We start from the raw sequence: 21,820 nt of genomic DNA on the forward strand, positions 1-21,820 counted from the left end.
TATAAATGAAATGTTAGATCTTATTTCTTTATTGACTGGCAAAAGCCAGGTAAAATCCCAGAAGAATACCTACAGTACATCTTTTCTGACATGGGGCAATTGGCTGTTTCATTACAGGGAAATCAAACCAGATGTAACTTGATTCTTTATTACCTTCTTGTAGGGCAGAAACGGATCAATCTTTGGAAACCAGTATGGATGACAATTTAGATGATAACTTGAAGAGAGCATATTTTAGTGTGTAAGGCTAGACAAAATCATGAAACTTTGCTTTAAAGTATCTTAAACTTAGTGAAAGGCACTACTGCGTAATTCCAAGCATTTAAAATTTAGGGATACTTAGTCAATAATTGTAAAATAATTTCTTGTAGCATTTTATTTCATTATTAATTTCAAAGCACTTTATGGTGTGAGGGTTGGAAAATATTTAATGTTGTATACAGGGCTGTTATCTGGTGGGTACACGCACACGCTTTTCGTCCATGTTAGGTAAGAATGACGATATGTCCCCAGATCCCCTTATTTAGGGTGACTGCTTCTCATTTATCTCTAGTTGACAAATCTAAACTGCTCATGCAAGTTCCATCTGTAGTCACTCAAGAGCAGCAACAGGATTTTCAGATGGTGATTCAACACATGTCTTAAAGATGTATTTCCAGGAATGGAATGAAATGTGCTTTGGAGACCTCCCTTTCCCCTAATCCTTCCTAAGGTAGACTTACCTAAGCCTATAAATAAACTTGAAGATTGGACTGCATAGCAAACTTGAAACAGTTAAATTAAATTAGAAGTACCCCAGCTTTATTGATTTGTTTTTAATTACCTAAATATATAAAGAAAATACATTGCAAAAAATAAAGTGATATTTACTAAGTGCTGACTGATACAACACTCAGCAGTATAAAGGTAAAATGTGACATATCAGCCGTTGGGTTAGGTACATAAGCTTAATTGTTATTAAAACATGATAAACTGCTAACAGGAATCTCAAGAAGTTCAACAAAGAGAAATGCAAAGTCTTGCACAGGGGAGGAACACCACCATGCACAAGTACTAACTGCCTACCAGCTGGAAAGCAGCTTGACAGAGAAGTATCTGGAGGTCCTGGTGGACACAAGTTGACTATTATACTCCCACACCAAGAACATCCTGGGACTCTGTTAGGAAGAGCGGTGCCAGCACGTTAAGGCAGGTAATTATTTCCTTCAGTTCAGCCCTGGTGAGAGTCCACTTCTGGGCCTCCAGTATAAGACAGACATGAACTTACTGGAGCAAGTCCAAGAAAGGGCCACAAAGATAATGACCATCAGGATTGGACTAGACCATCTCCAGAGATGCCTTCTAACATCAGCCTTCCTCTGATTCCGTGTTATAAAACCTGAGGATAGAGCCATTTTTATGGATAGAGCCCTTTCTGTAATAGAGCCATTATTAAATATATATCTTACACGTTATTGTCAGAGCTCTTACGATGCCCCAAACAGTAAGGGAATAAAGATGGGCTCCATTAGATGAGCCTCTTCTGCAAGGGATTTGGCAATCACTCACTAAATAAAGTTATTAACAAATACCAAATGCTACAAACCATAGGCTTTGCAATGCAGTCATGCTTAATGAAAGAAACTTAACCTGAACCTGAAAATGTCATTAAATACAGGACAGGAAGGAGTCAGGGATTCATCTAGTCCTTTCTTTTCTTCTGAGATAAGGTTAAGATCATACTTACCAGAAGTCTGTTTAATTTATTCTTGAAAATATCCAAGTAAGGGGATTCCAGAGCACCCGTACGTAATCTGTTCCACGTAGTTTCACTATCCTTATGGCTGGAAAGCTTTTTCCTGATATGTATCTTCACTGCTCAATAAGCAAGGAAAGATGATTCTCTTTACTGTAGTCTTATATATTGGCAAATTATTATGATAGACAGAACCACGCAGTAGTCTTTTCTGTGTCTTCAAACAAACAAACACCCAAAACACCCAACCATTTTTCCCTATGCAATATTTTTCCCTAGAACTGTCAGCAGGCAATCTTCTGGCAGTCTGTGATATCCCAGACATCATTCATGTGTGATTTGCATATAACAACAAGAAGGGGAGACAATGGAGAAATGATTGCTATGCCCTAGAAAAGGCTGTAGATTCACTGGGATGCAATCTTAAGGACAGAATCAGCATAAGGCAATCAAAGGCAATACTGAAAATAACGGCAATTTTCAGGTAGTTTTTAATGTGCGTCTGGGCTTGATGACAGCAAATGCAAGATCTAAAAACTGTCACAGTACTAAACCTTTCCTAGCTGTGGTGGCTTAAGGTCTTTACCACACCTTTTCTAATAGCTAAAGTTTATCCAAGTTTTATACCTGCCCAAATATGAAGTTTTCTTCTTCTGGGCTGCTAAAACTAGCAGTAGCTAATATAACCAGGCCCTGTATGTCTGTTCATTTTCAGTTCATTTAGTGGAAATCATGAATCCCATCGAAAATGAGCAAAACCAAAAAAAAGAATGATGTGTCTTTTTTTAGGAATACACTATAGCATTAGATGCAACAGTGGGCTTCAATATTTGAAACCTGAATTTTGCAGTGAAGTTCTTAAGAGGTAGATTCTTCAGGCTTTTATAAATTGAAAATTTTCATTCAAAAAGTAGGATGTAGGCATGACTTCTACATCTAAATTAGTACACATCTGAATACTTTGCTTCAAAAACACTCAGGTGTTTCCAGTATCTTTTTTCAACAAATCACAATACAAATGAAGTCAGCATTTTGCTAATTGTTGCAAAAAGCACACAGACCATAGTTACTTCTCTATGATATTTTCTGGGACCAGCAATGTCATATTCTCTCTGTCAGCATGAAACCCCTTGATGCGATATTGAATTAAGAGCTACCTTTTGACAGCCATCTTCATGTAATATTCAAACCCCTTTTCACCATCAAAGGTACACTACAAGCCTGAGATCTTTGCTTGAAGAAGATGGAGAAGTTGATTCATGCCTTTGTCATGTCTAGGTTGGGCTACTGCAATTTATTATTTTAGCTAAGTCAAGCTAAAATGCCTGCTTCAGCATCTCCAATTTTGTCAAAACATCAATTGCTACAAATCTACCCCAACTCAATACTGTTTATCAACCTACTTCTCTAAGTGTTTCCATTTACTTCTAGTAAAATATCACATTTATTTTAAAGGAAAGCTTTCAGCTGGAGAATCATACTAGTCTTGCTAATTTGCGCGTTTATTTAATAGACTAAATTTTGAAAGGGGCTTTAAAATATGTAGGCATAAGCATTCACACATGTAAGTAATAGAGTTTATGCTTGCAAAGCCCATTTTGACAAAAGGGATTTGCTTCAGAAAACTCTATTCCGTGTGTAGGTAAGTGCTAGATCCATCACATGCATGCAGAGATGACAATGTTTTTAAAATATATGAACAAATTTTTCCATGAAGAAAAAGTTTTGTGTACACCCATGGAGTCGGGCCTTTCAGGATTTGGCCTAGATGCAAAGTGGATTTTCTTCTGGAGGCACAGCTGTTAGAGCAGCGATTTCAGGACAATACTGTCACAGCTCACTTCCTGTTTTAGTGGTTTTGAGGAAAACAATGCGGTAGTTTGTACCATTGTCTCAGTATTATTTTTTTTTCCTCATAACCTTACTTAGCATAAATAGCTAAAAACTATTTTTAGTTTTTAGAAATTTAGAAATTTAGTTTTTAGTTTTAGAAGTGGAAATGGTGCTAATCTAAACCAATTTTCTACATGAAAACTGTAGATTTTGTCTCCTTATTTGTGCATATAACCTAACAAAGTGTTATTGAAATAGGTTGTTTCTTTTAGAAAGACATCTGACATTGATAAAAGCACTCCAAGTGATGGGGAATTTACCATATTCTTCACTAATCCATTGCAAAGCTGATTGCCCTCACTGTTATAAATGTGTATCTTGCATCTACTCTTTAAACTGAAATCCCCTGTGACTGCACGTTGGTTCAAGTAAGATGCCATGACTTGTATAAGAGCTTAATACATCAATGACTGCTCCAAGTGCTGACAATACAAAATGAGTGAGCTTTCCCCAACCATCAGATCAGATACAATAATCTTGTTACAGAACATTTATGCTTAAATTTAAATTTATAAAGCATTGCACAGGATTTTAACCATGCTATTTCACTGACCATAATGGAAATTGTCTGACTGCATGCCCTACAAGCTGCTGATAAAATGTATGTGTTAGACACTAAGGGCAAGATATATGAAATGAATTGGGTGCTGCTGTGCTGGGATTTGTAATGCCTAAACTTTTAAGCTGCTTGACTTCCTTTCTGCTATCAAGATCCTGGATTAGATGGCCAACACTCGGTGGCAATAACAGTATAAATCAGTGGGAGCACGTAGCTGCCTCACAGCAGTCACCAAGTTCTGTAGGAAGACTCTTTATTCTAGCCACTGTAAAGCTTTAGCTATTGCTGAAGAGGAAATATATATTGAATTACATTTCTGGCCATGGTTTAGCAGCTTACTTACTTTGCAATTAGAAGGCACTGAAGCTGCCTTCTGTACTTCAAAATCATGTGTCCAGGAGGTAGAGATACTTGTCTGCTTCTGTGTAAGGGGATGAGGCAAAAGAAATATTTCAAGAGAAGGCAGTAAGGGTGATGGTTATTTTACACAAGGGCTCCTATAGTGAAACCTTCTTTCCAACATGTGTGAAATCAGCAAAAATGTTGCTCCCTCTGCCTGAAATAATTATATTCCCCACCACCCAAAAGATCAATCTAAGATCAGCAGACACCATCAAACTCTTTTCTGAACTGTGTTGCAAAGTTGTATACAGCCACCATTCTCCAAATTCATTCCCTAAGCCAGGTCCCCAGCACGATGTTCCTGGCATCTCCATTCTCTAACCCTCCGTCCCCAAATAAAGATTTTAATTCTAAATGCCACATGCCGTATTTGCCGGCATGCAAATCAAGTATTTGCCAAGGAGATCAGCTCCAGTGCAGGTAAGTCTGTGCTGGGGAAGGAAATCGCGGCAAAGGAGGCTTTTAAAGCCAGGAAAAGGGGCCAGCCCGAGCCGGTACCCGGCCCTTCTGGGGGGCGGGGACAGCTGAGGAGCCGAGGGCGGAGCCACCACCCCCCGGCGGCAGGTGTTAACGAGCAGAGGGTGGGACCACTCTCCCCCCTCATAAAAGAAACCTTTTGGGAGCAAACTGAGCAAACGAGCTGCAAGTGGGTGTTCCCTGGGTGTGACCCGATGTACCACCCAGGTGCACCACAAGGAGAGTGTACTTCCTGGGCTGGAGAAGGGGGCGGCCAAGCAGGGTGTGACACACCAGTCCAATCACAGCGGTCTGCACAGCAGTTCATGCAGGATAGAGCTGAAAGACTGCTAACCCGGCTAGGTAGTGATGGTAACTACTCGCAAGATGACTGTGGCGTCCATGATGCCGCCTCTCAGACGGAGCTCTTGTGGGAACATGCTACCACACAGACATCGGGCTGTAGGGTATGCCCTGCTCTTACGCCAGTGTCGGATGGCAATGATGGGCATACCTGTAGGAGATGTGCTCAGGTAGAGGATCTTCTCCAATTAGTCATGGAGCTCAGGGAGGAGGTAAGTAGGTTGAGGAGCATCAGGGAATGAGAGAGGGAGATAGATTCCTGGAGTAGAATCCTGCATCCCATGACAGAAACCCAGCAGGCAGATAGAACCCCTGCAACAGAGAGCTCCATATCCTCTCTCACCTCAACTGAAGGCGGTAACCTGGAGGACAGGGGGCAATGGCAGGAAGTTCCTGCGCGGCGCAACAGGCGCTGCACTCGAGACTGCCCGATGACTACCCCATCTTCCCAGGTGCCATTACTTAACAGGTACAGTGCTCTACAGAGGAACCTGGATGATGACGAGCACAATATTTCTCCTATTTCTCCTACCCTGGAGCCGTCAGCAAGGTCTAGTCAGACCTCCCCCTGCATCAAAACCTCTGCGGTAAAGAAGAAAAGACGGGTCCTTGTCATAGGTGACTCATTACTGAAGGGAACAGAAGGCCCAATATGCAGGCCGGACCCGGTACATAGGGAGGTCTGCTGCCTCCCTGGGGCCCGGGTCAAGGACGTGAAGAGGATGCTTCCTTCCCTGGTACGGCCCTCAGACTACTATCCACTTTTGCTCTTTCAGGTAGGCAGCGACGAGGTAACAAGAAGAAGTCCAAGGGCAATGAAGAAAGATTTCAAGACCCTGGGACGCCTGGTCAAGGGATCAGGAGCACAAGTTGTGTTCTCGTCTATTCCCCCAGTTGCGGGGAATGATGAGGGGCTAAATAGAAGGAGCCAGCAGATCAATGCCTGGCTTCGAGCTTGGTGATGCCGGCAGGACTTTGGCTTCTTTGATCATGGCCTGATCTACAAAACGCCTGGCCTGCTGGTAACAGGCAGGAATACCTTGACCTCTAGGGGAAAAAGGGTTCTAGGACAAGAGTTATCGGGGCTCATTGAGAGGGCTTTAAACTAGATTTGAAGGGGGGTGGGGATGGTACTGGGCTTGCTGGTGAGGTGCCAGGGTGTAGTTGCTCAGCGCTCGTGGGCCAGTGTGCCAGTATTTCTGAAAGCCAGAAGGCACACCACATCTCAAGGGTCAAAACTACACACACAACTCCCTCTCTGAAATGCTTATACACCAATGCACGCAGCATGGGGAATAAGCAGGAAGAGCTGGAGGTCTGTGTGCGGTTGCAGGGCCATGATCTCCTTGCAATTACTGAGACGTGGTGGGACAACTCGCATGACTGGAATGCTGTCATGGATGGCTATGTCCTTTTCAGGAAAGACAGACCAGCAAGGCGTGGTGGTGGAATTGCACTCTATGTGAGAGAGCATTTGGAATGCATTGAGCTCTCACTAGGGGCGGATGAAGAGCGGGTCGAGAGCTTATGGGTGAGGATTAAGGGACAGGCAAATATGAGGGACACTGTTGTGGGTGTTTATTACAGGCCACCTGATCAGGATGGGGAAACTGATGAGGCTTTCTACAGACAACTGAAGGTAGCCTCGCAATCGCAGGCCCTGGTTCTCATGGGGGACTTCAATCACCCCGATATCTGCTGGGAAGACCACACAGCCAGGCATGCACAGTCCAGGAGGCTCCTCCAGTGCATTGATGACAACTTTTTGACACAGGTGGTACAGGAGCCAACAAGGAGAGGAGCACTTCTAGACCTGGTACTGACAAACACAGAGGGATTGGTGGAGGACATTAAGGTTGGGGGCACCCTAGGTCGTAGTGATCATGAAATGATTGATTTCAGGATCATGGGTACTATCCACAAAACATCAACAAGAAGTAAAATTACAACCTTGGATTTCAGGAGGGCTAACTTTGACCTCTTCAAGAAACTGCTTGGAGAGATCCCGTGGGCTAGGGCTCTGGAAGGCAAAGGGGCTCAAGAAAGCTGGTTGATATTCAAAGACCACTTTCTCCAAGCTCAGGATCGGTGCATCCCTAAGAGAAAGAAATCGGCCAAGGGACGCAGGAGACCTGCATGGTTGAGCAGGGAGCTTCAGAAAAAGCTCAAGTGGAAGAAGGAAGTTTATAATAAGTGGAAGAAGGGACTGACCCCTTGGGAGGATTACAAGAATGCCACCAGAGCGTGCAGGGATGAAACAAGGAAAGCCAAGGCCGCCTTGGCATTAGACCTGGCTAGGGACATCAAGCACAACAAAAAGAGCTTCTACAAGTATATTGGAAGCAAAAGGAAGACCAGAGAAGTTGTAGGCCCACTGCTGAATGAGGCAGGAGTCATGGTGACGGAGGATGTGGAGAAGGCAGAGTTACTGAATGCCTTCTTTGCTTCGGTCTTTTCTGCTCAGCCCAGCCCTCAGGAGTCCCAGGCATTGAATAAAGTAACAGGGAAAGAAGAAGACTTCCCTTGGTTGAGGAGGAGCGAGTGAGGGACCAATTAGATCATCTAGATATTCACAAGTCCATGGGCCCTGATGGGATGCACCCGAGAGTGCTGAGGGAGCTGGCAGAAGTCATTGCTGGGCCGCTCTCCATCATCTTTGAAAAGTCCTGGAGAACAGGCAAGGTTCCTGAGGACTGGAGGAAAGCCAGTGTCACTCCAGTCTTCAAGAAAGGCAAAAAGGAAGAGCCGGGGAACTACAGGCCGGTCAGCCTCACCTCCATCCCTGGAAAGATGATGGAACAGCTCGTTCTGGGTGTCATCTCAAGGCACGTGGAGGAAAGGAAAGCTATCAGAAGTACTCAGCATGGATTCACCAAGGGGAAATCATGTCTGACTAATCTGATAGCCTTCTACGATGGCATGACTGGATGGATAGATGAGGGGAGGGCGGTAGATGTGGTCTACCTTGACTTAAGCAAGGCGTTTGACACGGTCTCCCACAGCATCCTCATAGGGAATCTTAGGAAGTGTGGGTTAGATGAATGGACAGTGGGGTGGATAGAAAACTGGTTGAAAGATAGAGCTCAGAGGGTTGTGATTAGGGGCACAGAGTCTAGTTGGAGACCAGTGACGAGTGGTGTTCCCCAGGGGTCAGTACTGGGTCCAGTCCTGTTCAATATATTCATCAATGACCTGGATGAGGGGATAGAGTGCACCCTCAGCAAGTTTGCTGATGACACCAAGCTGGGTGGGGTGGCTGACACACCGGAAGGCTGTGCCACCATACAGAGAGACCTGGACAGGTTGGAGAGTTGGGCAGAGAGAAACCTTATGAAGTTCAACAAGGGCAAGTGTAGGGTGCTGCACCTGGGGAGGAACAACCCCATGCACCAGTACAGGTTGGGTGCTGACCTGCTGGAGAGCAGCTCAGTGGAAAGAGACCTGGGAGTCCTGGTGGACAACAGGATGACCATGAGCCAGCAATGTGCCCTTGTGGCCAAGAAGGCCAATGGCATCCTGGGGTGCATCAAGAAGAGTGTGGCCAGCAGGTTGAGGGATGTCATCCTCCCCCTCTACTCTGCCTTGGTGAGGTCACACCTGGAGTACTGTGTCCAGTTCTGGGCTCCCCGGTTCAAGAGGGACAGGGAACTGCTGGAAAGGGTGCAGCAGAGAGCTGCCAAGATGATTAGGGGACTGGAACACCTCTCTTATGAGGAAAGGCTGAGGGATTTGGGTCTCTTCAGTCTGGAAAAAAGATGTCTGAGGGGGGACCTTATCAACACTTATAAATACTTAAAGGGTGGGTGTCAGGAGGATGGGGCCAGGCTCTTTTCAGTGGTGCCCGGCAACAGCACAAGAGGCAATGGGCACAAACTTGAACATAGGAAGTTCCACCTAAACATGAGGAGGAACTTCTTTACCCTGAGGGTGGCAGAGCACTGGAACAGGCTGCCCAGAGAGGTGGTGGAGTCTCCAACTCTGGAGACATTCAAAACCCACCTGGACGCGTTCCTGTGCAACCTGCTCTAGGTGACCCTGCTCTGGCAGGGGGGTTGGACTAGATGATCTCCAGAGGTCCCTTCCAACCCTATGATTCTATGATTCTACGCCCCTTAGCCTTTCACAGAATCACTAAGCGGCTGAGGTTGGAAGTGACTGCTGGAAGCTACCTGGTCCAACGCACCTGCCGAAGCACAGCCACCTGGAGCCATTTGCCCAGGACTATGTCCAGATAGCTGTTGAATATCTTCAGGGAGGGAGACTCCACAGCCTCTCTGGGCAACCTATACCAGTGCTCAGTCACCCTTACATTAAAAAAGTGTTTCCTGATGTTGAAGTTGTGTTTCAGTTTGTGCTGCTGGTCCTGTCACTGGGCACCACTGAAGAGCCTGGCTCCCTTCTCTTTGCACCCTCCCTTCAAGTATGTGTACACACAAATAAGATCCCCAAGCCTTCTCTTCTCCAGGCTAAACAGTCCCAGCTCTCTCAGTCTTTCCTCACAGGAGAGATGCTCCACCCCCTTCACCATCTTCATGGCCCTTTGCTGGACTCTCTCCAGTGTGTCTTGTACTGAGGAGCCCAGAACTGGACACAGTACTGCGGGAGTGGCCTCAGCAGTGCTGAGTAGAGGGGAAGGATCGCCTCTCTTGACCTGCCGGCAACCTCATAATGCAATCCATTATACCATTTTCCTTCTTTGTGGCAAGGGTACATTGCTGTTCAGCTTGGCATCCTCCAGTAGCCCCAGGTCCTTTTCTGCAAAGCTGCTTTCTAGGCAGGCAGCCCCCAGTGTATATTTGTGCATTTCCACTCTGCTGTTTCCATACTTCCTATTTCTCAAACTCCTGCATCATGAACAATCAGGATGTGTTGGGTTCTTTGGTCCTGATTGCCTGAAGCCTTGCTTCTGAAAAGTATGGGTTACTGTTTCAGGAATAAACCATAGTACCACAACACCTCAGGGCTAGGACCTCCTGTTCTGATAAGGTGAGGAGAAGCAGAGAAAAGAACTGGGACAGAGGTAAGGAGAGAAAGAAAAGAATCTAGCACATATGGACAGGGAGACACAACTCATGCACTTCATGTAATACGTCACCAGGACTACAAGTCATTTCATGCTCATATGTAAATGACCTCACCACTAAGTACAATAGTTCAGTTCAGTTTTATCTCCTTCATTTACTGGCCAATTTAATGCCAGATTATTCTATATAAAAGAATTTTCTAAGTATACACCAAGAGTTATTTATGCATTTCATAGTAAATGGATTTTGTCTTAAAAATCAAACATCCCTGAAGTATTCATCACCGCAGGACTCGAAAATTGTGTTTACTCCTTTCACCATAGTTGCCACTCAGAAAGAGAAGAACCTCTTCAAGAAAAGCCAGTGATCTGTACCCAAATGTATAGTATAAACACAGGGGTGTAACAGTGTATTTCAAGATTTGAATCACACAGAGGTAAACAATTACACTCCTGAGACAGAGGTAGAGTTTCAAGTCCCTTGTCCCATGCCCCTAGTGTCTTATTTAGTATTACAGATACAACATTAGTCACACAGTTAAATTATAATTCAGAAACGTGACTTAGTTAGGAGGAGCCAGAGCAGAAGTTAACATACTTAACATGGAAAAGCCCTTCCCATTGTTCGTTCAAGACGTTGCTATGTGCTGATGACAGAGGAGTACCTTCTGAGGTATGTGGATTTCAGAATGGCTGCATTTCTTTTTGCGGAGTCTTGTGATTCCCAAAAGTCCTCGTGTGACATGGAAAAGGCAAAACTAAAGATTCCTGAAGTAATTCTGCAAAAGTATACAAGAAACTTAATAAATCACGTAGACTTTACTTTGGAGCAGCAATCTCCAACATACCTGGGGGATGAGGGACCTCAAACAGCACCTCCAAAACCTATCACTAAATTCAGCTTTATATTACTACATTACACACCAGCTGAGGGAACTTTTTCTCCCTGTTTTTTAGTAACTTAACAAAGCATTTTTGTGTCTCTCAGCATTTAACATTCAATTTGTTAAATGTCACTGAAGAAACATAAAATGAAAAAGACATCAGCTAATAATGTACTCTTTAATGTTTCATCATCCCATGACTCTGTGTTTCGCCATGTTTACCTAATTTGCCATGACAGGAACATGGTCCTTGTTTCAGAATATTCCAAGTGTAGAAATGACTAAATCTTAGTGAGAATCCTATGCTACCTTAGTAAATAGAACCAGCTTTATTGACATTATTTTAACTGTTTGTGGGAAAGTTATATTGTTAAAGAGACAGAACTATACTAAGTGGAACATGATTTGTTTAGGTTCCTAATGTTTTGCCCCAGTTAGAGGCTGATTCTTCCTTATGCAGCACTCTGACATTCTTCTTACGTCAGACCTCAAAGTAATTATTTAGTATCTTGACAGATTAGGCAAGATTGAGCTGTAAATCCAAATTTTGTTAGGACTGTCTGACACTCTAAACAAATCTCACAATATAAAACCTTCAACTGGAATAGAAGAAGTAGACTAGGAGGTTAAAATAATAATACACCTTCCATCTGTCCATGAAAATCCTTATGCATTGACAGCAGTGGCTACTGCAGAAGTTTTGGACATGGTGGACAGAAGTCCGCATCACAAAACCATAAGTACAAGTGGTCTAATACTGCAGCACTTAGAGATCTGAAGTGAGAAGATAAGAACTAAAAGGCTGATAAAATTAAGCTTCTCCTTCACCTTCAAGACAGCCACCCCAAAACAAGATTGAGACATTCTGGCATTATTGTAAGTAAGGTTATATTTCCATATTTAATTATCCTTGGAATACAAAAGGACCTATAGCAGTCATTACTATTAGGTGCCGACTCACAAATGCAAGAATTGAGAAAACTGGAGGAGACGGATGAGCAAAGTGGTGAAGATTTAGGTTAGATGTCAGTTTGGAACATTCTGCTGAAATTATTGCAAAATACTTGCTGGCAGAGAGAATAGTAAATCTGGTGAACTACATTTATTAAGAGTATTCTCTATGCATTATTTATTTACAAATAATCACCTTCCAGATATTTAAGTATTAGACAGACTCTGTTTTTCCCTAGAAACTTAATTAATTTACCTATCCCAGTATAACCCATTTATCCAATTTATCTTCTTTTTTATTCTACAAGCTACCCGTAATTTGAGCTGTCACATTAATATATAGTGATTCCAGTGCACTTAATCAGGACAACTCTAAAATGAAAAAATGGAAGGAAATGCATAAACATTTACAAGGTCATCTGCCAGCATATCATTTAATGAGTGAAAGTATCCTATGAGACACTCTTTAACCTTAAAAGACAAGGTCAACATGAGTATACTTTTTTTTTTTTGTTTATTCCTAGATGCATAGGTTTCATATGTACTACTTAGCATCTACCATTCCTATGAGATAATTATATTGAAAATTAATAGCTCCAAATGCAGCACCACAAAAAGAGTAAACTCAGATTAACATTTGTTCTTTCACGTTTGCAACCGGTTCCACACATTCCTCCCTTATGATCCCAAATGGTGCTCAAGGCCTACTTTGCCTCAGTCTTTAGCAGTGGAACTAACTGTTCCCTGGGCACCCAGCCTCATGAGCTAGGAGACAGGGAGGGGAAGCTGAATGAGGTCATCACAGTTAAAGAGGAAGTGATCAGTGACCTGCTACGCCGCTTGGATGCGCGCAAGTCTATGGGACCGGATGGGTTACATCCAAGAGTGCTAAAAGAGTTGGCAGACATGCTCGCCAAGCCACTTTCCATTATCTACCTGAAGTCATGGCTAACTGGGGAGGTCCCAATGGACTGGAGGGTAGCAAATGTATCACCCATCTACAAGAAAGGCAGAAAGGAGGATCCGGGAAACTATAGGCCTGTCAGTCTGACCTCGGTAGCAGGGAAAATCATGGAGCAGATCATCTTGAGTGCCATTACAAGTCATATAATGGACAAGCAGGGGATCAGGCCTAGTCAGCATGGGTTTAGGAAAGGCAGGTCCTGCCTGACGAACCTGATCTCCTTCTATGACAAGATGACCCGATTATTGGATGAGGGAAAGGCTGTGGACATTGTCTACCTAGACTTTCGAAAAGCATTTGACACTGTCCCCCATAGAATTCTCATGGAAAAACAATAGAACAAGAGGGAATGGCTTCAAGCTGCAGCAGGGTAGGTTTAGGCTGGACATTAGGAAAAAATTCTTCACAGAAAGAGTGGTCAGACACTGGAATAGGCTGCCCAGGGAGGTGGTGGAGTCACCATCCCTGGATGTGTTTGAGACTCGTTTAGATGTGGTGTTAAGGGATATGGTGTAAGGGAGAACTTTGTAGAGTGGAGTTGATGGTTGGACTTGATGATCCCAAGGGTCTTTTCCAACCTAAATGATTCTATGATTTTATGATTCAAATTAGTTTTGGCAGCTCCCATTGATTGCTGTGTTCTCTCACTTTCGAACATTTTATATTGATTCAGAAGAATCATAGAATTGTTTAGGTTGGAAAAGACCTTTAAGATCATTGAGTCCAACTGTTAACGTAGCACTGACATGTCAACCACTAAACCCTAAACACTAGTTCTACACATCTTTTAAATACCTCCAGGGATGGTAACTCAACCTATTCCCTGGGCAGCCTATTCCAATGCTTCCCAACTCTTCAACCCTTTTGTTGAAGAAATTTTTCCTAATATCCAATCTAAAAGTCCCCTGCTGCAACTTGAGGCCATTTTCCCTTGTTCTATCACTTGTTACTTGGGAGAAGAGACTGACCCCCACCTCTCTATAACCTCCTTTCAGGTAGCTGTAGGGAGTGATAAGGTCTCCCCTCAACCTCCTTTTCTCCAGGCTAAACAGCCCCAGTTCTCTCATAAGACTCATGCTCTAGACTCTTCACCAGCTTTGTTGCCTTTGTTTGGACATGTCCAGCACTTTAATGTGTTTCTTGTAGAGAGGGACCAAAAATAAACACAGTATTCAAGGTGCAGCCTTACCAGTGCCAATTACTAAAGGATGATCATTTCCCTAGACCTGCTGGCCACGCTATTCCTGATACAGGCCAGGATGCTGTTGACCTGCTCGGACACCTGGATACACTGCTGGCTCATAGTCAGCTGGCTGTCAACCAACAACCCCAGGTCCTTTTCTGCTAAGCAGTTTTCCAGGCAGTCTTCCCAAGCCTCCAACGTGGCATGCGGTTGTCATGGCCTAAGTGCACAACACAGCATTTGGCCTTTTTGAACCTGTATTATTAATTCCAATCAGTTGTGTTGTCAGAAGCTTGGAAATAACTTCAAATACACTTTCTACAGTGTTACTTTTTCTTCTGCTGCACACCTATAATAAAACTCGAGAGGAGTTTGTGCTATGGATGTGCCGTGACCTGCTGATGTTCCACAAAACTTTAACAGCAAAAAATATCTCCTGAGATGACTTAAAAAAATGTGACCTGTGAGTGGAGTCCAGCTCTCGCCCAGCGTGCTAGTGACAGTGCTTGTCGGCACCAGGAAGCCCCTTGGAAGCCTCGCGTGGGCCAGCTGGGCACTCTTGTGACCCCCACAGTTGTGTCCCACGTGAGGATCCTCCTGAAGTCGTTGAGATGGGACAAGTGAACTGCTGCCACGGCTCCAGGTGAGCTCCTGCCATGGCTCGGGGACACGCCGGCACAGCTGGGCCCCGCAGCAGCCGCCTTGCTCATCATGCCCGATGCCGTCTGCTCCGCAGGGACGACCCGGAGCACGTGCAGCAGGGCCTGCCTGCCGGAGCAGCACCCGAGCCGCTGCAGCGGCAGCGCGTGCGGGCGACCCAGGGCCGGCGCACGAGGACCAGGGACCTCCTCCTCTTCCGGGACTCACTGACCATCGCCAAGGCCACGTAAGTCTGGCAGAGCCCAGCTGCCTTTCCTCCCAAGCCCTGGCCCTGGCCACAGGGCAAGGACACCCAAGGAGCAGCCCCGGGCCCCCGGTGCCCTGCTGCTGGATGCACCCATGGCCGCAGGCGCAGGCTCCAGGGGAGCCACTGGGCTCAGCCACCTCCAGCTCACTCCTGTCGCTCCTCTCTGCAGACGTGGCAGCGCCCCGCGCCCGCAGCTCTGCCTGGCCCTGGCCACGCTGCAGGTGCTCAGCAGCGGGAAGGGGGCAGCCGGCGATGTCGCCCAGGAGGAGGAAGGCAAGGACACCAAGTCCCTTGTCCTGCTCTGGCCCTGCGGCTCCTGCGTGGTCACTTTCCGGTGAGTGTCGGTGCCAAGGCTCTGCGCCTCTCTCCTGCCCCACAGGCTCTCTCCTGCCTCTGTGGCCGTCCCCACGGGGCAGGGCTGTGCCGCAGCCCGCAGCTCTGCCCGCAGCCTGGCGAGCAGCGGGCACTCAGGCTCCTTCTCCTCTCTTGCTGCAGCTCCCGGCTGGTGAAGGAGCTCGGGCTCAGCGCCCTGCTTGGGTAAGCCCTGCCTGGCCGTGCCGCCTGGGGAACCCGGGCTCACAGCACGGGGGGATGCTCCAGGCGCAGCCGGACCGTGCCGAAACACCGCTGCCCAGCTGGGGAGAGGTGCCCCCATGGCTGCGGGCACCTCTCCAGCGGGCACAGCTGGTGCAGCTGCTTCGCCCAGCTGTGTCCAGCCAACGCCTGCCCAGCCCCGGCCTCACCACTGCCCCTGCTCTCCGCTCCACCGCCACATGCTCCCCGGCTGCTTCGGGGCAGCTTGGGAGTGCTCCCCGGGCGGGCAGGAGAGGGACAAGGCGGCTTGGGTCTCACACAGCTCTTTCTCTGCCCTTTCCCCGCACACAGGCCACCAGAAGGAGTGGAGGGAGCCCGCGTCACCCTGCTGCCCTCCCTCAAGCTCCTGCTGAAGGAGCTGAGACGCCGCAATCCTGTGAGTGTCCCTCCCGTTCCCGCTCTGCCCCCACAGCCTGCTCCAGCCCAGCAGCACCCGCATGGCTTCTCACCTTCTGCTCTTTGCCCCTTGCCCAGGCGACGACAGTCCGTGCCAGCAGCCTGGAGAGGCTGGTCCAGGGCCAGGCAGAGGTGAGGATCGCCCGGGCTGCAGTCTCGGCCGTCTCCACCTCTCACACACGTCCAGGGCTGATGCAGCTCGCCGGGGTCCCTGTCTGCTGCGGGGCTGCCCGCTGAGCGCAGCGCATCTCTTGCAGGCTGGTCCCAAGCAGCAGCCACCTCCCGTCCCCTCTGGCAGCCCAGGTGGACTTGGCCACGCGGCTGGTGAGTTTGGAGAAGCCAGCGACAGGACAGCCCTTCTCCTCTCGCAGGCGGCCACTCGTGCTGCACCGGGGCTGCTGCTGCTTTGCCGCCGGGCACGTCCATCCCCATGGCTCTGTGGCAGGAGAGAGCTGAGCCCTCAGGGCCCCTCCTTCCCAAAAGATGCCTCTCCCTTGATTTTGGCAGTCGGGGGACAGCATTGAGAGGGTGCGGGACCGCTTGCCTGGCACATCTCCTCCATGTCTCTTTGCTCTCTTTTCCTTGACAGCAGGTGGGACCCGCGGGAGGTGGAGGATGCGTCTGCTGTGGCCCTTTGCCCAGAGAGGGACCTCGGTGGCTGCAGAGGAGCCCAAGCCATCGGGCTCTGGCGGCAGCGGGGCTCTCTTTGGCAGGCCCCTGGCAGCTCTCTGCAGCCAGGACGGCACCCTGCCCCAGCCCATCCAGGTAAGCATGCCTGGCCAGAGGGTGCCCATCCCTCTGGCTCCTCCACAGAGGCACTGGCCCAAGCAGAGGGAGCCCAAGTGGGGCTCGGGGACAAAGCCGACTCCTGCCCATGTCACCCACCCCTGTGTCCTGCCCCAGTGAGAGCCGCAGAGCTGCCCACGCTTGCTCCTGCCCCTAGGGTAGGTTCACCTGCCCCGGGGCCTGTCTCCAGCCAAGCAACTCTCCTCCTCTGTGCCCCACAGGACCTGCTGGCTCTTCTGCATAAGCACGGGCCATCCACGGAGGGCATCTTCCGGCTGGCGGCCAGCGAGTGTGCCTCCCGGGAGCTCAGGGAGGCCCTCGACAGCGGGGCGGAGGTCCATCTTGAAAGCCAGCCCGCGGAACTGCTGGCCGTCATCCTGAAGGTAAACCCTGCTGACCTGGGGCTCGGCACCTCCCGGCTCTCTCGCTGCCCATGGGCACCTGCGAGAGCAGCAGACAAAACACGGCTGCCTGCTCGTGAGCCAGAGTGCCGGGGATGCTGCCTGTGCTCCCCGCGGGGGTGCTCAAAGCCTCACCCACAGCCCTTGCCATTGCAGGACTTCCTCCGGAAGATGCCCTCCAAGCTCCCGGAGGCACAGCTCTACGAGCAGTGGATGAGCGCCCTGCAGATGACCAGCAGGCAGGAGAAGCTGGCGGCACTGAAAGAGTAAGTGGCCGGCAGCCTGCCTGCTGCGCAGGGACTGGCAGAGGCCGGCACTTGCCTGCAAAGCAATGGCCTCCTTGAAAAGGCCGTGTTCTGTGCCAGCCACCCCTGGCCGCTGTGGGGCCGGGTTTTGGGGGAAAGTGGCACAGCAAAGCCTTTCTCTCCTTGGAGCACTTTGGGCAGGCGTTGGGGGTTGCTCCATGGGGGGACTCTAGCCAGGAGGGCAGGGAGGGAGGGAGGTGGCCGTACCTCAGGGAAGGCAGTCCTTCTGCTGTAGACCAGGCATTGCTAGGGAGCCTTCTCTTGGCTGGGCTTGGGGGAGATCAGCCTGGGCTACCTGTGTTGACAGCGTCTCCTTTATGACTGTTGTGTTCCTCTTCCCTCAGGGTGGCCAGCAAGTTGCCGCAAGCCAACCTCCTCCTCCTCAAACACCTGCTGTCCCTGCTGCAAGACATCAGCAGGAACGAGGCCACCAGCAAGATGACGGCCCACAACCTGGCCATCTGCATGGGCACAAACCTCCTCAGCCCACCCGAGGAGCACACGCTGCCCCTGGACAGGCTGGTCCAGGTGACGCAGAAGGTATGCTCTGGTTACCAGCTGCCCACAGCCTTCCAGACCCACCTGAGCTTTGCTGTTCACAGGGACCTGGCTGCCTCCTCTCTTGGGCAAACGCTGGTGGACGGGAAGAGGTGCCGGGAAGAGCAGCGCTGCGCACAGCTGCAGCTTTGTGCGCAGAAGCAAGGGTCTGCGGCGGGGGAGGCTGTTTGACCCCTTCTCAGGCACCTAGGTGGAAACCAATGGTTTGCTGTGTGCAGGTGACGCAGCTGGTGGAGTTCCTCATTGACCACCATGGAGAACTCTTTGAGGAGGAGGAGGCTGGCCTTGCCGGGGCATCAGGCAAGGTGGAAGCAGGAACAGCAGAGGTATGTCAAGGCCACAAACAGCATGACCACAAAAGCCTCCCCCCTCAGAGGGTGGGACTGCTGCCGCTGCAGGGACTAGCAAGGTCATGCAGCAGCCTGCAGCGCTGCAAAAGCACGGAGGAAGGCTGATGCCGGTTGGCCATGGTGCTTTGTGCAGTGATCCCAACAGAACCGCCTCAGCTGAGCTGCGCAAACCCATGCGAGGGATCTGCCTTTCCGAGCTGAGGGAGCAATGAGGCAGGTAGGTCCTTGCCACTGCTTAACTGCCACATTTCCATGGCAGGTGCTTCCAGCTGCACCAGAAAGCGAACGCCTGCAGAGCTCGTCCCAGGAGAGCAGGTAAAATGAGACGGCTTTGGTTAAGAGCAGAATTGGTTCAAGTTTAGCATGGCTTTACCTGTCTAACAATACTCTTGAATGGAAAGGTTGCCTGGCTCCTCGCATGAAAGCAGGAAGCGAAAAGCATCCTTTGAAGAGGGGAGCGACTGGCAACCAGAGAGGAAGAGAAGCAAGCTGGAAAGAGACCTCTAAGGGACGGGCAATGCGCACAGCCAAGCTGGCAAGGACAACAAGGAGCCCAGGTGCGTAGCAGACTCTGCTGCCCATCTTTCAAAGCTCTGAACGCTGCTCTGAGCATGGGAAATATTCCCGAGGTGCAGAGAGGTGGCCCCAGAGAGGAAGCATGCACCTGCCCTTGGGAGAACGTGCACGTCAGGAGAAACACGCCACTCCAGCCTCGGCAGTTCTCGCTTGTCACTCGTTGAAGCTTTGTTTGTGTGAGGCTGAGCAGATCCCCCAGCCAGGTCACAAGACTTTGACCCGCTACCTACAGAAAGAGGCCAAGTCCCACTTTTCCGTTCATGTCAGCTGGCAATCTTAGCACAGGCTGCTGGTGTCTGAATCCCAAAGACACAGCAAGGAGTTGTTCCAAAGTAGCTGTAGACACTGAGATACCGGCAGTGGTTAGAAAGCTCCCATTTCACCCGAGATAATCGAGGGAAGAAAAAAAGCAGCCAACCAATCCCAAAGAAGTGTGTGTTGCCTTCCGACCTGGCTTTCTAGCAAGGGACAGGGAGGGATGCTGCTGCTCACGTTTTGGAAAGGGCCACACCACAGCTCCTCGCGGGCTCCCTGCCCAGCCCTACTGCCCGGCAAAGGGGCTCTGCGCATCTCTGCCAACTTGCCATGCCCTCAGGGTGTCGCACGTGTTGAGAAGGAACCAAAGCAACACGGTAGTCACCGCCAGCAAGGGCTCTCTCTCCTGTGCCAGGAACTACCCCTTTTGCATGGGACTTCCCAAAGAACGGGAGACAAAGTCATGCTTGTTCCCCCTCCATGGTTTCATTGGTGCTTCCTGACTCTGTCCTTGCAGGTGCCGATTTAGTTTGGCTGCTTGGATTCCCTGGATGAGCTCTGACGCCTGGCCTTCAGCACCACCTCGGTGGGTGCGAGGAGAGAGGCACCCGTGCCCTTCTGCTCTGGCCGGCACATCTCGCTCATGCACCACGGTCGCGGTTTGGGCTGGGCTGGCCACTGATCCGAAGGACAGATGCCCTCTTTAACCTCCCGTTCCGAGAAGGAGGGAGAGACAAGAAGAGAATGAAAGAAAGAGACTTGGGAGTTGTAAAGAAACTCAACTACTTCAATGACCTATTAATAATAAAATAATAAAAAGAAAAGACAATGGTATTAATAATGAAATATATACAATATATACCACCCCTATGGAGCTCCCAGGGTGACGATCACGTTACCATCAGGCACCGGGAAAGTCCCAGACTGGACTCAGCAACGGATGGGAATTGGATTAGGGATCTGGAGTCAGGAACACACAGATCGGGATCAAAGGCAGACAAACAGGCAGGAGTCCTCCTCTTTGGACACCGGCCCTTAAAGAAAGAGGCCAAGCCCTTTGATCCCTCAGCTTTTAGACCCAGCACGATGCAGGTGGGATGGAACACCCTGTTGGCCAGGTTTGGGTCACCTGTCCTGTTCAGTCCTCCCCACACGTGCGACCCTGCTACGCTCTTCCGCTTCTGACCCCCCAGCTCCGTGCAGAACAAAGTGAGCCGGCCTGGGTTGTTCTAGCAAGAAGGATAAGCAGGAGCCTCACTGCAGACCATTCTTTGGCATCAATTATAAACAATCAGGTCTTATCACTCTTGAAGAGGGCAACTGTCTGAAAAATATGCTGTTAATTTGCAAGAGTTAGTTAGTTAGAAGAGGCTTAGTTGAAAAGCAAAAATACTGAACAAATAGTTTGTTCTGTTTTACCTTAAACCAGGACAGCTTTTCTTGTGATTCACTAACTCCACTGATATCTGTATTCCACAAGTCACTCAATCAGTTTGATGATTTATAATGCCAGATATTATGTTACCCAAAGATGGGTTTCTCATTAGATAATCTTCAGGCGATGTTCTGTCCTTCTGGCCAGTTGCCTTTTCTGCTGAAACATTACATCAGATTTATGTCTCTGCAAAGCTTTCACCAGGTCTCTGTTTTCCGAGGGGTATATGAGAACAGCATTGAAGCCACTGTGCTCTGAGCATGCATTCAGTTAGACTATCACTAGCACCAGTTTTCTTCATTCAGTGCCAACGTAAGGAACCACCAGGAAGGCTTATGCCACGGCATATCCAAGATATTGACAACGTGCAGCTCCCTATTTTCATTTTTTTAATGTACAAGTCCAATTAAACAATGAACAGAGCAATGTGTGCATTGATGGCCTCATGCAAAATAGGTGACAGGAATTAAGAGCAACATTTAAAGAAAGTAAAACTCAGAAAGGACTAAGCGCCTATCTCCACTCCTCATACACATGAAGGTTTTCAACAGAAGGCATGTCGTTAGATTCCCAACTACTTCAAGGATTATTCAGTATCACTTTCAGCCAAAAGAGGTCTTTTTTAACTCAATATTTTCACTTAAGATATTCACATCTTAGTTCTTTGGGACTAATGCCTTCCTGTGGGAAAACAAGGCTTTTTCGCTTCCAGCTTAAATCACGGTATATGTTACTACCCAGAACCACCCAAAAACGCAGAATTTGGTGAGTCTACTTATTAATTAATATATCTGAGAGAACACATGAACCTTGGCTGCACTAGCTATAAAATGACCTGAATAAA

General features: G+C 48.4%; 1 protein-coding gene across 1 annotated transcript; it reads left to right on the forward strand.

Moving 5' to 3' along the window:
• Positions 1-5,260: 5,260 nt before the first annotated feature.
• LOC128904448 (uncharacterized) lies at positions 5,261-20,248 on the forward strand. Its single transcript, XM_054188796.1, has 9 exons — positions 5,261-5,620; positions 7,486-7,886; positions 7,919-8,993; positions 15,150-15,299; positions 17,318-17,479; positions 17,654-17,763; positions 18,212-18,686; positions 18,970-19,025; positions 20,059-20,248. Exons 1-9 carry the CDS (start codon positions 5,261-5,263, stop codon positions 20,246-20,248), a joined length of 2,979 nt encoding a protein of 992 aa, XP_054044771.1.
• Positions 20,249-21,820: the final 1,572 nt, after the last annotated feature.

Source organism: Rissa tridactyla, chromosome 1, assembly GCF_028500815.1.
Source record: "Rissa tridactyla isolate bRisTri1 chromosome 1, bRisTri1.patW.cur.20221130, whole genome shotgun sequence".
Taxonomy (NCBI): Eukaryota; Metazoa; Chordata; class Aves; order Charadriiformes; family Laridae; genus Rissa; species Rissa tridactyla.